Raw genomic sequence first — 12,493 nt, 5'->3', positions numbered from 1 at the left:
ATGGTTCTGTAACTACAAAATAACATTTACAGCATCTCCTCTACAAATACCCACAAAGACCCACATATACCCACAAATACCCACAAAGACCCACAAATACCCAATGCTGAAACAAATATTGAGATAAGGAGACATACCTGGTGAATCCAAACTGAAGATGCAGACCGACAGTGACAGTGAGAGCGAGCGCGAGACTGAGAGGGAGACCGCGAGCGAGACCGGCGAGACTGAGAGGGAGACCGCGAGCGAGACCGAGAACAAAAACAAGAACGAGACTCAGAATGAGAGCGTGAGGAAGATGATAGCGTGATTGAGAGGGAGATTGAAAAAGTGATGGCGAGATTGAGAGGGAGTTTGAGAAAGTGATATCTGAGATTGAGAGGGAGTTTGAGAAAGTGTAAGTGTGGGTAGCAATCTAACAAATGGTTTGGTTTGTGGGTAACAGGGGGACAACGGGCTTTTCTGGTACTCGAGCTTCCTGAGCTCGGGTACCAAGCTATTTTTTTAATTCCTTATTTCCATGTCACGGTGCCAGGTGGATTAAAAAAACATAGTACTCGAGCTCACCAAGCTCGAGTACCCGAAAAAGTGCTACATTGCTATATAGTTCGGAAACAGTGTTTCTGAGCAAATTAATTTCAAAATTGATGGTAATGGGCTATTTTTGCCAGAAGAGACAACTAAAATAGTGTAGAGGACACTTTTGCTTTTGCATTTTTTTCCTATGCCAAAGGCCCAAAAGCCTGACCCAACCCACGATTGACACTGGCCTACAATCTTCATTCTTCATTCAAAAGGCCACCTATGTTCAAAAGGAATCAAGCCCATAAATAAGCGGAAAAAAAAAATCCCAAACGCAGCCATGGCCAAAGCCCATGAAGTTTAGATTTAGAAAAAGAGGAAAATTGGCATGGCAAGTAGGGGTGGGCCTGAAATTCCTAAGTTTTGGTTTTGTCATGGAAATATCAGATTTAAAAAAATTAAAAATTAAAAAAAAAAAAATTTGTGGAGCCTCCCTATCATTTGTGGGATGACATGAATATGACGTCTCTATGTTGTACATAAATTTGGTTTGTAAACTATTAATATGTGAAAAATAATATAAAATTCCCATTTCTAAGGGGACAAAAACCTTAAATGAAACCCATGAAATAATAAATATCTGATATTTATTTTATTTCTTATTATGAAATATTGTTAACAATCTTATTATGAAATATTTCTTACCTTTCTTTTTTCTTTTCTTTTTTGGGGTAAATATATGAGTTGTAATTAATTATAGAATTTATGGAAGTGGTTTGGATATGTGGGGAGGGGGGGTAGCACCATAGTTGGTGTGGACATCTGATCTTACACACACGTGGTCTTGCATCTCTATCAAAATCCAAATTGAAGTTCTGACACAGTGGCCCACTATAAAATAAGGAATACAGTAGTTAATAGCAGGGAGAGAGAGAGAGAGAGAGAATCGGCGGATTGAGATACTACTGCATCATACAATTACCCTTCAGTAATTCATAGCAAAGTCGGAGTTACATACATGGGTGGGCCCCCCATTTTGAAATTTTACTTAGAATTTATATAATTATTTAAAGGGAATATCGTACCGTGTTTGTTAAGGTTACACTAACACAGGTCTCATTTAATAAAAAAAATTGAATAAATAAAAGAAAAAGATATAAAATTGACCCCACAATTTATTTAAATATTTTTTTCTCTATAAAACTAGCTCCACAACTTAAAAACTGCAAAAATATGACATAAATATGCGATGAAACTGCAGAAAAAGTATAGTAGACTGTAGTTAACGGATACCTTACGATGCCAATTAACACAACCCTTATTTTAATATTTTCAAAATTTAGCCTACAAAAATAAGAGTTGCCATCCATCCTCCAAATATTTGAGTTAGTCCAACAATTCTCTTAAAAAAATAATTGGTTTAATAGTTATAAAGACATAATTTTATTTTTCTCAATTTAATTTAATTTATTTTTTGTAAAATGTGCTTTTATATTTGTTAAATATTTGATAAAATTTGGCACAAAACATGTTTAGATCTATCCTTTTTCAACTTGCTATGTGACGATTAACAAATCATTGATTCATTCAAAAAAAAAATCTTGTGACTAAAACTACACAAGAAATGTCTCTTTAGTTGTTACATAATGAGTTAGAACAAGATAGTTTCAAATATGTTTGGACTTTAGAGCCTAACTTATTCCTCCAAGTTTTGGATCATTCATGTTTTTGAAAATTTCATTAGTTTAATTGAAATATTTTTTACTTACTTTAGTATAAAATTTGATCATTTTTATTTAAAATGAAACTTTTTAAGAATTTTATTATGAAAATGGTAAAAAATGATTTTTATTTTATGAAAGATCACCATCAAACATAATTTCGATTGAAAATACTAAGTTCTTTTTTTGTTGGGTGTGTGTATATATATAACTTATCAAATAAAAAGTGTGTATACACACACACACACACATATGTGTGTGTGTGTGTTGGAGGGTTGTCTTGATAAATATATTAGTATTGCAACTTAACCCTCCAAACAAAAATTCCTAATTCTACCCCTGATTCATAAGACTACACCTTTTATCGGCATTCTTTTTCATAACTATTGTATATAGTAAATTATAGTTAGTTGTTTGTCACTTTTATATTGATCCATTATTTTTTCTTCATTACTCATAGCCCACTATATCAAAATTGTGACAAAGTTTTGGCATAAAAGGGCATGGTCCTTAATTTTTTCTTACAATCCCACGAGGGATATTAAAGTTGAAAAGGTAAAAAAATTAGAAAGATCAATAGAATTTTTATCGAATAAACTTTTACATATCACGTGATTGGTAATTACATGGTGAAATAGTGCTAACTATTGCACAAGATTCAAATCTCTTATTTGTTTGATTTATTTTATTGGGTAAGATACAAAAATCATCACTTGAATTTATGTTAATGCCACTATTCCTCTCCTCCATTATTTACTATTGACTACCCAAACACTTGCATATATAATTGTTGCTTGGGCAAAAATTTCTCTATATTTTAGAATCAGAATGTACTTTTTATGTTTTACTTAACCATTGTTGATGCGATTTTACCATAATTGATGCGAGTGCTCTTTTGTAGTCAAATCAAGCTATCGAGACTTGGAAGAGAGCGAAAGACTTAAAAGGAGTAAAGAAATTTCAAATAGTTTAAGAGTTGATTTTGTTTATGGGGCAAATTGGATATTTTTTAACAATTTTTACATCTTACCTTAGAAAAAAATTGAAATTATTAAAAAATTTATTATTTTAATCTTATTTTATTTTGCATTTGCCAATGACGAAACTACCCTTAATTTTGGTGTACACTAAAAAGTGCAGGCTAGACTCCAAAAACTAAGAACGAAAGAGACTGGTCAGGGTTCTCATGAGTCATGACCCCCATAACATAGAGCTGTCCTCTCTGGTCAAACCCTAGTCAAACCAGTACCCCCCCCCCCTCTCAAACTCTTACAACTCTCGTGTCCAAGCTGGCAAAATACAAAACAAAAGCAAAAAAAAAAACAAAAAACAAAAACAAAAACAAAAACAAAAACAAAAAAGTTTCCTACGTGGCATCCAGGCTTTAAATGTCCTTGCCTCAAAAGACGAAATTGACATCTGTATTTTCTTAAAAGGACAAAACTGTCCTCTTTGTCAGAACTCACAAAATCCAAATTTTGGGGGTGGTCATGTAAATTAGAGGAAGGATAGGGGTTAGATTTTAACTAGCAATTATTATATATATTCTTTGCGATTACATGGGATTTATATGAATGATGATTTGTGAGGTTAACCAAATGATTAGCATTTAGGGGCTGTTTAGCCTTTTGATGTAGATTTCTTCTGCTTGATTTTCTTCAACAAATTAAGTATTTGTACTACAGTGCTTCGCACTCTATCATTGACACTACAAGTCTGCAACCCATCCACCAGGCACACATTGGCCCATGGCTTCTCTCTTTCAAGTTATAAACCCCATTAATTAGTCAGTGGGTCTGAGGTCAACCTTTTTTTTTTTTTTTTTTTCCACAAATTTATTATAATCGATGGAGCAATAAATTGTAAATAATAGACAACAAAACGGTATCAATAAAGAGTTCAAGAGGTATGTGATTTAAACACCGTCTATACATTAAAGTGAATTGACGTTTTGATTTGAGATATAGACAAATCATCATTTTTTGAGAAATAATTACAACATGCTGTTAACCCGTTCGAACCCTTTCACCCTTAGACCCCCAAGCACTTTGTGCATAAGAAAGTGTCAATTCAGCACTTTTTGAAACTCTCTCTCTCTCTCTCTCTCTCCTATATATATATATATATATATAATAGTATAAGTGATAAACTCACATGAGAATTAATAATAACTTGATAACTCAATAATTGTTAAGTTTATTTTGAAGCATTGTTCATATCAATTATATTGATACCATTCTAATTATAAACTTAATTTTGGTAACAAATCATTTAGCTAGTGAGTACAAACTTTCATCTTCACTATTTTTTTTGTCAAATTATAGTTAATTTCTTTTTGCTGAATAAGTATAGTCTTAAATTTGTACTGAATGTTATATTAATGTTTGTGAATGATTTGTTAAATAGTAGCTTTTGAAAAATAATTTCACTATGAACTAAACCCTAAACCATAAAATTTTGAAATATGGAATTTTTTTTCATCTGTAGGATTCAGACAGTTTCCCTTGCATTTATTGGTAACAAAATATAGCTTAATATAAATTTTAAAAAAACATAAGTAATTCTAAAGCTTAAAGGAAGTCTCAATGACCTGCACAATGAAGTTGTGCCTTTTAGGATGGTAGTGTTGCAATATTTGGTTCATCACAAGTATTCTATACAAACAAAAGTAAGTCTGCACAGAGGAATGACACAAAATATCATACCTATCTGATCAATGTTCTGGATCTAACAACTTTTTATTTTTATGCAGAAGACAAGCTAATTATTATTTTTTCATCAAAAAAATTTATAAAAAGTACAAAAGGCCTTAAACATGAATATAGGTGAGGAACATACTTTCTTATATAGGTGTAACATGTACTCGTTAGATTGTTAGAGCATTTGCAATAGAAAATTGTATCTTATCCTATTTTACTATTTCAAAAAACTACTTTATCAATTATATCATATCATTTTACAACACACACAACATCCCAATTTTTATTTTACTATTCTACTCATTAAAATAGTATATATTATCCATTAAAATAATATAATATATTTCAATACAATTCTTCATCCCTCTTCCACTTTATCAATTAAAATATATTATAATTTTTACAATTGTACTACAGTGTCATCCTACATTTAGAATGGCATTATAACATAATTGCAAAAAAATTTACAATTATGACATTTTACAAGTCCGGTTGCTAACACCTTTTTGTGCCTTGATTGTTTTCCTGTACATTTCCCCTTTGCAATTGAAAATGCTCTAATAAAAGAAAAGGTCTTAAACTAAAGTAACTTTTTTTTACTAAAATATTTCCCATGCACCTTATGAGAGTGATATGAGAGTGATAGAGATGAATTATTAATTCTTTTTTTAAAAAGTTCTGAAATATTATTTCCTTTATTATAATTTGTGTATGTGACAGCATGTCATATTCTATCATTTAATTTTTTTTGTTATTGGTGAGCTATGAGCCTATAAGAAATAAAACAGACAAAATTCCTTGTGGTATAGGTGCAAGTGCAACCGAGTTTATTCTCAAAAAGAGAAGCAAATAGAGTATAGAGTCATAGAGTCCCCACAAGCCCTACACTTTTGGGACTGGCTTCCATTGCAGTAACTTTAAGTCTTTAACACATAATGAAATAATGAATACTTGCAATTCAAACGGGTGTGATGATTGGGGGGCTTGACCACGTGTAGTAGGGGTAGTGGTAGTCATGCTCATACACATTAACACAGACACCATATCTTTTCTCTTCAAATCTCTCTCTTTCTCTCTCTGAAATTTTTTGGGGTTTGTTGATCTGTCAGTTTGAATGGGTTTGCTTGGCCTTTTCTTATAATGGTACGCTTCATGACTCTCTCTCTCTCTCACAGGGTTCCCCTTACTCTGTGGGGAGCACTGGTTTGAATAAGTAGATTTAGATTTCACCTTTAAACTTTGAAGATTTTTGAAGATTTTAAGGGGAGAGAGTGCCAATCAAAGATAAAGCTCCAAAAAGGTTGAAAATTTTAAGAAAAAGGAGTAGTAGAAAAAGATGGTGAAAACATGCATCAACACACCTTTGGTGTATCATTATCTTGATATGTAATCATTTTCAGATGCACATACAAACCACAAAAATCATGGAAACAGCAAGACCCCATTTTGTCTCAGACTGTGTTATGGTTATAGAGCCACTGATCCGTATGTTTAGGTATACCTTAATTATGTTTTACCTGAACTAGAAATCTTTTGTGGGATTTGACTAGTTTGAACTTTGAACACACACAAACACATCAAATCAAAAGAGAGATATATAAGGGCCCCTTGGACCAAATTTTCACTGCATGACGCCACTCTTCTTGATCTTTTCTAGAGACTAGCTCTCTCTCTCTCTCTCTCTCTCTCTCAAACACAAGCACACACACCCTCTCTCTCACTCGTTTGTGTGTTGCTTGCATGCATTTGGTTGATGGCTGAACAAGGGGGTAATAGTATAATGAGGGACTATAGGAAAGGGAACTGGACGCCAGATGAGACAATGATTTTGATTGATGCAAAGAAGATGGATGATGAGAGAAGAACGAAGAGGATTAGTAGTGGGGACACTAGTAGTGAAGGTAGGAGCAAATCTATAGAGCCAAGATGGAAATGGGTTGAAGATTATTGTTGGAGAAAAGGGTGTTTCAGGAGCCAAAACCAGTGCAATGACAAGTGGGATAACCTTATGAGGGATTACAAGAAAGTGAGGGACTATGAGAGGAGGATAGCTGAGAGAGGAGAAGGAAACAATGTTGAAGGGTCATATTGGAATATTGAGAGGAATGAGAGAAAAGAGAGGAACTTGCCCACCAATATGTCCCCTCAGATATATCAGGCTTTGGTGGAGGTTGTGGAGAAGAAACCAGGAGCAATTGTAAGTCAAAGGGTTGTGGTTGGTACTAGTGGTGTGCCTATGTCTGTAGCTTCCAATCCCAATATTGGCTTTGTGATGGACAGACCTGCTTCTTTGCCTCTAGCACAGCATCACATCTCTTCTACTACTACTCCACCTCCAACATTAGCACTACCAGCATCAGCAGCACCTACTCTTCCTCCACTGCCATCACCAGCAGCACCAATTCCTGCTCTAACATATTCTCAGCATACGCCCACAGTAGGTACTCTCTCTAAATGAATCAAAAACCTCTCCATCTCTTTTATGCATTTTTCAAGTTCTAAGATTAGCATATCAGGAGATAATATATTAAGCAAACTCATATGATCAGCATCAGCAATGTAGGTATCATTAATCTCTCTGGAGCAAAAGCTCCACTTTCTTTTTTCTTTTTTCTTCTTTTTTTTTTATGGGAATATAACAATTTCAATGAAAAGAAGCTGGATTACAACAGAACCTGAAGGAAAGCAACAGAACCTGAAAAATTATAGCAGAAAATTTTGGCCATTCATTTTTCTACCCAAAGAAAAAAAAAAAAAATTGATGCCTAAACTTCACCGTATGACGTACATTTATTATGGAATTTAATTTCTCTTCTATGCAATGTACTTTCAACAGAATTATAAAACTGAGATGCACAAAATTTAATGTCATACCACACGCAACTATGTATATCTGTTTTTAATATTAATTTATTCTCAGAAGAAAAATGAAGGTAACATTTGAGTGATTTCATCATCACTGTTGCTGGTTATAGATGAATGTTAATTAATATTTTTCAGTCAGTATTTTATTTATTTATTTTTGGTTTGATTTAGTTCCATATGTATATGATTTGGAGATGTGTGATAGCTCAGATTCTGATACGAGTGAGCATTCAGACTCACCAGCAAAGAGAAGGAGAAAAGGAGGTGAAAGTGGAGAGGGGACCAGTGGCACTGCAAATGCAAGCAGCTCATCACATGAAGTGGGCACTGCCATTTCCAAAAGCGCTTCTATCATAGCAGAAGCCCTTCAAGCAAGCGAGGCGAGAGAAGAAAGGAGGCACAGAGAACTTTTGAATTTGCATGAGAGAAGGCTGAAGATTGAGGAATCTAAGACAGAAATCAGTAGGCAAGGCATTAATGGCCTTGTTGATGCTATCAACAAGCTGGCAGATTCCATCCATGCCTTGGCTTCCCACAAGACCCAATCAGCTCCAAAATGATCTTACTTTACTAGTAAATAAACATTATTAATATGCATTTAATTATAGCTAAGAATTAAGATAGAGAGAGAGAGAGAGAGAGCAAAAGAGAGATTTTAATCCTATTTTGTTGGGTGTACATAAATTCTAATCTCATTTGTGCATGCTCTATTTCATGTTTGATTCACTTTTATCAATAATTCTAATCCCATTTGTGCATCTGTTTCATGTTTGATTCACTTTTGTTAACCAATTTCTAATCCCATTTATGCATGCTCTATTTCATGTTTAATTGATTGACTTTTGTTAACAATTCTAATTAAATCTCTATTCCATGTTTGATTCCCTTTAATCAATAATTCTAATCCCATTTGTGCATGCTCTATTCCATGTTTGATTCCCTTTTATCAATAATTCTGATCCCATTTGTGCATGCTCTATTTTATTTTTGATTGACTTTTGTTAATAATTCTAATCCTATTTGTGTGCACTTTTCATTAAAAAAAAGGTCCCATTTGTGCATGCTTTATTTTATGTTTGAATATTTTATTCACTTTTATTTCTAATTCTCTCTCTCTCTCTCTCTCTCTCTCTCTCTCTCTCTCTCTCTCTCTCTCTCTCTCTCTCTCTCATATTGACCCTATAACCTAAAGGGTTAGGCTCTAATTCTATTATAATGTTCTATAAGTGTGACTTGATAAAAAAAGTATTGTAATGTATGTAACACTCACTCACGTATTTACGTAGAGGGTTAGGCTCTAATTCTATTATATTGTTTTATACGTGACTTGATCAAAAAAAGTATTGTAATGTATGTAACACTCTTAAGTATTTACATAGAACTTTCACTCACAAAACTTATATATATATATATATATATATACACACACACACGTGAAATTGATTTGGCACAACATACCTCCTCTATTCTCAAAAAAAGAAAAAGAAAAGGGGACATCACAATTTAATGACTTTGTATAATCTTTTCTAGGACCACTTCATCAAGACAAAACCATGATTGATTTGTGTGACATCGAACATGGGCAATGAAGTCCAGAACACCTTATACTTTGCAATTACATACAGTACGGTGCATTTGAATTTGCCACTCTTGTCTACAAGTCACACAATCAGAAAAGCTTTGAATATGCATAGAGATAGTAGTACCTCATGCAAATATGGGTCTAACATGAAAAATCCTCTTTAGAAAACAAATGAAAACCGTATCAAAAGGCCCCCCCCCCCCCCCCCCCCCCCCGGGGGGAAAATTGGTAAGATAGCAATTGTAATCATTTTTAAATGAGATCCATATTTATTATCTACTAATTATTATATATTATCATAAAATGTGCGAGTAAAGTTGTGAATTTTTATTTGAATAAATTACAATTTACCTTTCTTATGATTTGTTCATAAAATAATTCTCAAAATTTCAATTGCTCTATTAGAATCTTTAAATTTTGGATTAAAATGAAGGAAACAGCTAATAAAGATCCTAAGGGTATAAGTTTAAGAAATGTTTTTAGAAATATTTTATGAAAAAATAAAAATGCAACTGATTTTTGGCATTAAAACTTTTTAAAAATAATTCATTATAAAATACCTTAAAAGCACACTTGTTAACAAAACCCTAAAATGAAATAATTAGATTTTGTTCAAATTAACAAATTTTGTAATTTGTGTATATACAATTTAACTCCTCATGGTTTGGATCATTCACAATTTAATTTTACAAGTTTTTTCAATTACTGCATCTTTACCTTTTTAAAGTTTTGTTTAAAATGAAATTATTAGGAATACTTTAGACAAAATCCTTATAATTTCATTTTAGTTCAAACTTGCCCGTTTGGATTGAGGAGGGAAGGAGCGAGAGTGGAGGGGAGTAGAGTTAGCTCAAATAGATTGATTTTGGGCCAAATTTACTCTACTCTATTCCATTTCCCTCTCCCTCAATCTAAACGGACCATTAGAGATTCATTCCAATTTGCAAACAAGTAAGGGTTGTATTAACGGGCACCGTAAGTTACTCGTTAACAACTTTATAAAGAGAAAAAAAATATTAAAATAAACTATGTGACTACTTTTATGTATTTTTCTCTCATTTATCTAATCATTTTATTAAGTAGAACCTATATTAAGGAAACCTTAATAAGCACCCATGCTTGTTAACATTTTCCAATAATTAATAGAAGTAATCATTAAAAAAAAAAAAATTGTGAAAAAAAAATTTTCTTTCAAATTTTAATTTACTAAATTATTTATTTATTTATAAGAATTTACTAATGTGTGTCTTTAGATCATATATTAATAATTTATTTTAAGAAAACTTTATTTATATTTAGCTAGAGGAAGAGATTAGAGATTGATGAGGATGAAATGGGTAAGAGCGTGTAGCGAACGCTCTTAGAAAAGGTTGGGGGTGGAGGTAGAGGTAGCTAAAGTATCATTAATGAGGGTAGAAAGAAATAGGTGGGAGAAATGTTGGCAGTGAGTAAGAGTAGTACAGGGAGGGAGCAGTATATCTGAAAAAAGTGCAGGTACTGACATCCCCAAAAGACTGGTCAAAGGCGACCAGTCAATGATCTCTCTGACCCTGTGACTGTGTTTGTGAGAGAGAGAGAGATGCTTTGCCCTTCTGTTTTACCAAACTGCCATCAGTTTTTATTATTATTATTATTATTTGGTAATTGCATTCTATAGTGACAAAAAATAAAGTTGGTTTTTTTTTTTTTTTTACTTTTATTTGTAATTTGTCTGGATCCTTTACTTTCCCACTAAGAATTCTGACTGTATGAAGGGGTTATTATTGGCAATTTCTTTTTTGGCTGTAGCCTCAGTTGTATTTTCTGACAAAAGAGCTTTGCTAAAGTTTGCCGTTTCCCTTTTGAGATTGAGAGAGAGAGAGCCTGGATATAACGGGCATTTCAGCTTAATTTTTTTTTTTTAAATCATATATATATTGAGAAGGAGGAAAAAAAAGAAAAAGATATCTTATGTGTGTGTTTGATTTGCGCGTCCACGTTAAATGTTTGCCTTTTCAGCTTTTTTTTTTTTTTTTTTAAGCAGCACAATTTGACTTTTCTACTAATTTTCAGCCACACAAGTGGATCTGTGTACTATTTACGAGACCCACAAACTTTATTTTCAATAATTTTTTCATTAAAATAGGCCTCACAGAACTATTTACATATTTACAAATTAATTTGTTACAGTCTTTTCAGTTTTCAACTGTATCCAAACAGACCTAAATGCCACACTTTTTCTTTTTTTTGGGAAAATTATGCATTATCCCTTTAAACAATACTCCTTTTATACTTTCCCACAAAATTACCAGAATACACATTTAATTCTTAAAATTATGAGAATGTACTTTTATATTTTAAATTATATCCATTTTATACTTACCCTTTAATATTTTAGGAAAGTAAGTGAGTATTTTCATAGTTTAGAGGAGTAAGTATAAATATGATCTTTTATATTTTACTCTTTTAAACTATAAAAATGCACATTTATTTCTCTAAACTATTAGTCATAAAATAAAGTGTAAAGTGTTACAACTTATATAGATAATAATTTATGGAGTAAATGTGCATTTTTATAATTTAAGGCGATAAGCATAAAAGAGTGATAGTTTAAGAGAATAAAGTATAATTTCACTCCATTTTTTCTCATACGTTTCTTCGTGTAGATTATTTATTTATTTTTGGGTGAAAAAAAAAAAACAAAAAGCATAAGAATGGGAAGGTGGCAACCCTACATGCCTAGAACAACACAAAGAAAGATGGGCACCAATGAACCTAGCGTTGGCCCTTTGCCTTGTTGGACTACTGTCTAGCCATTAGACCACCTACTGCATTGACCTTTGTATGGATAATTGGATGATGAAATTAGTACCCATTTGCCTCTATCACATCTCTTTTGCCTGTGGGGTGTGGGGATAAGAGCCGAGATTCAAGTCTTTAGGAGGGAGTTTCACATACACACATATATAGATTAAGTTAGAGCTGAATTTCTATCTTGTAAAAAAAAAAAAAAAAAAAAAAAAAAAAAACTAGAATTGACCATTAGAGTTCCCTATTCGTCCTCTTAACTATTGCAAAAAATTCTTAGCTTTCAAATGACTTTAGACCAAAATTAATGTTGGGTA

General features: G+C 32.5%; 1 protein-coding gene across 2 annotated transcripts; it reads left to right on the top strand.

The window, feature by feature from the left end:
* The first annotated feature begins 6,005 nt into the window (after positions 1 to 6,005).
* Positions 6,006 to 8,522, top strand: LOC115991912 (trihelix transcription factor GTL1). 2 transcript variants are annotated; one of them, XM_031115894.1, is made up of 2 exons: positions 6,006 to 7,379; positions 8,002 to 8,522. In XM_031115894.1, the coding sequence occupies exons 1-2, from the start codon at positions 6,696 to 6,698 to the stop codon at positions 8,365 to 8,367; spliced, it is 1,050 nt and encodes a 349-aa protein (XP_030971754.1). In that variant the 5' UTR covers positions 6,006 to 6,695; the 3' UTR covers positions 8,368 to 8,522. The 2 variants fall into 2 exon arrangements, with proteins under 2 accessions (XP_030971754.1, XP_030971755.1); XM_031115895.1 differs by having other exon boundaries at positions 6,007 to 7,383; positions 8,018 to 8,522.
* The last annotated feature ends 3,971 nt before the right edge of the window (positions 8,523 to 12,493 follow it).

The sequence above is a fragment of the Quercus lobata genome, chromosome 5 (genome assembly GCF_001633185.2).
Source record: "Quercus lobata isolate SW786 chromosome 5, ValleyOak3.0 Primary Assembly, whole genome shotgun sequence".
NCBI lineage: Eukaryota > Viridiplantae > Streptophyta > Magnoliopsida > Fagales > Fagaceae > Quercus > Quercus lobata.
This window is presented reverse-complemented; position numbering and strand designations above follow the sequence as displayed.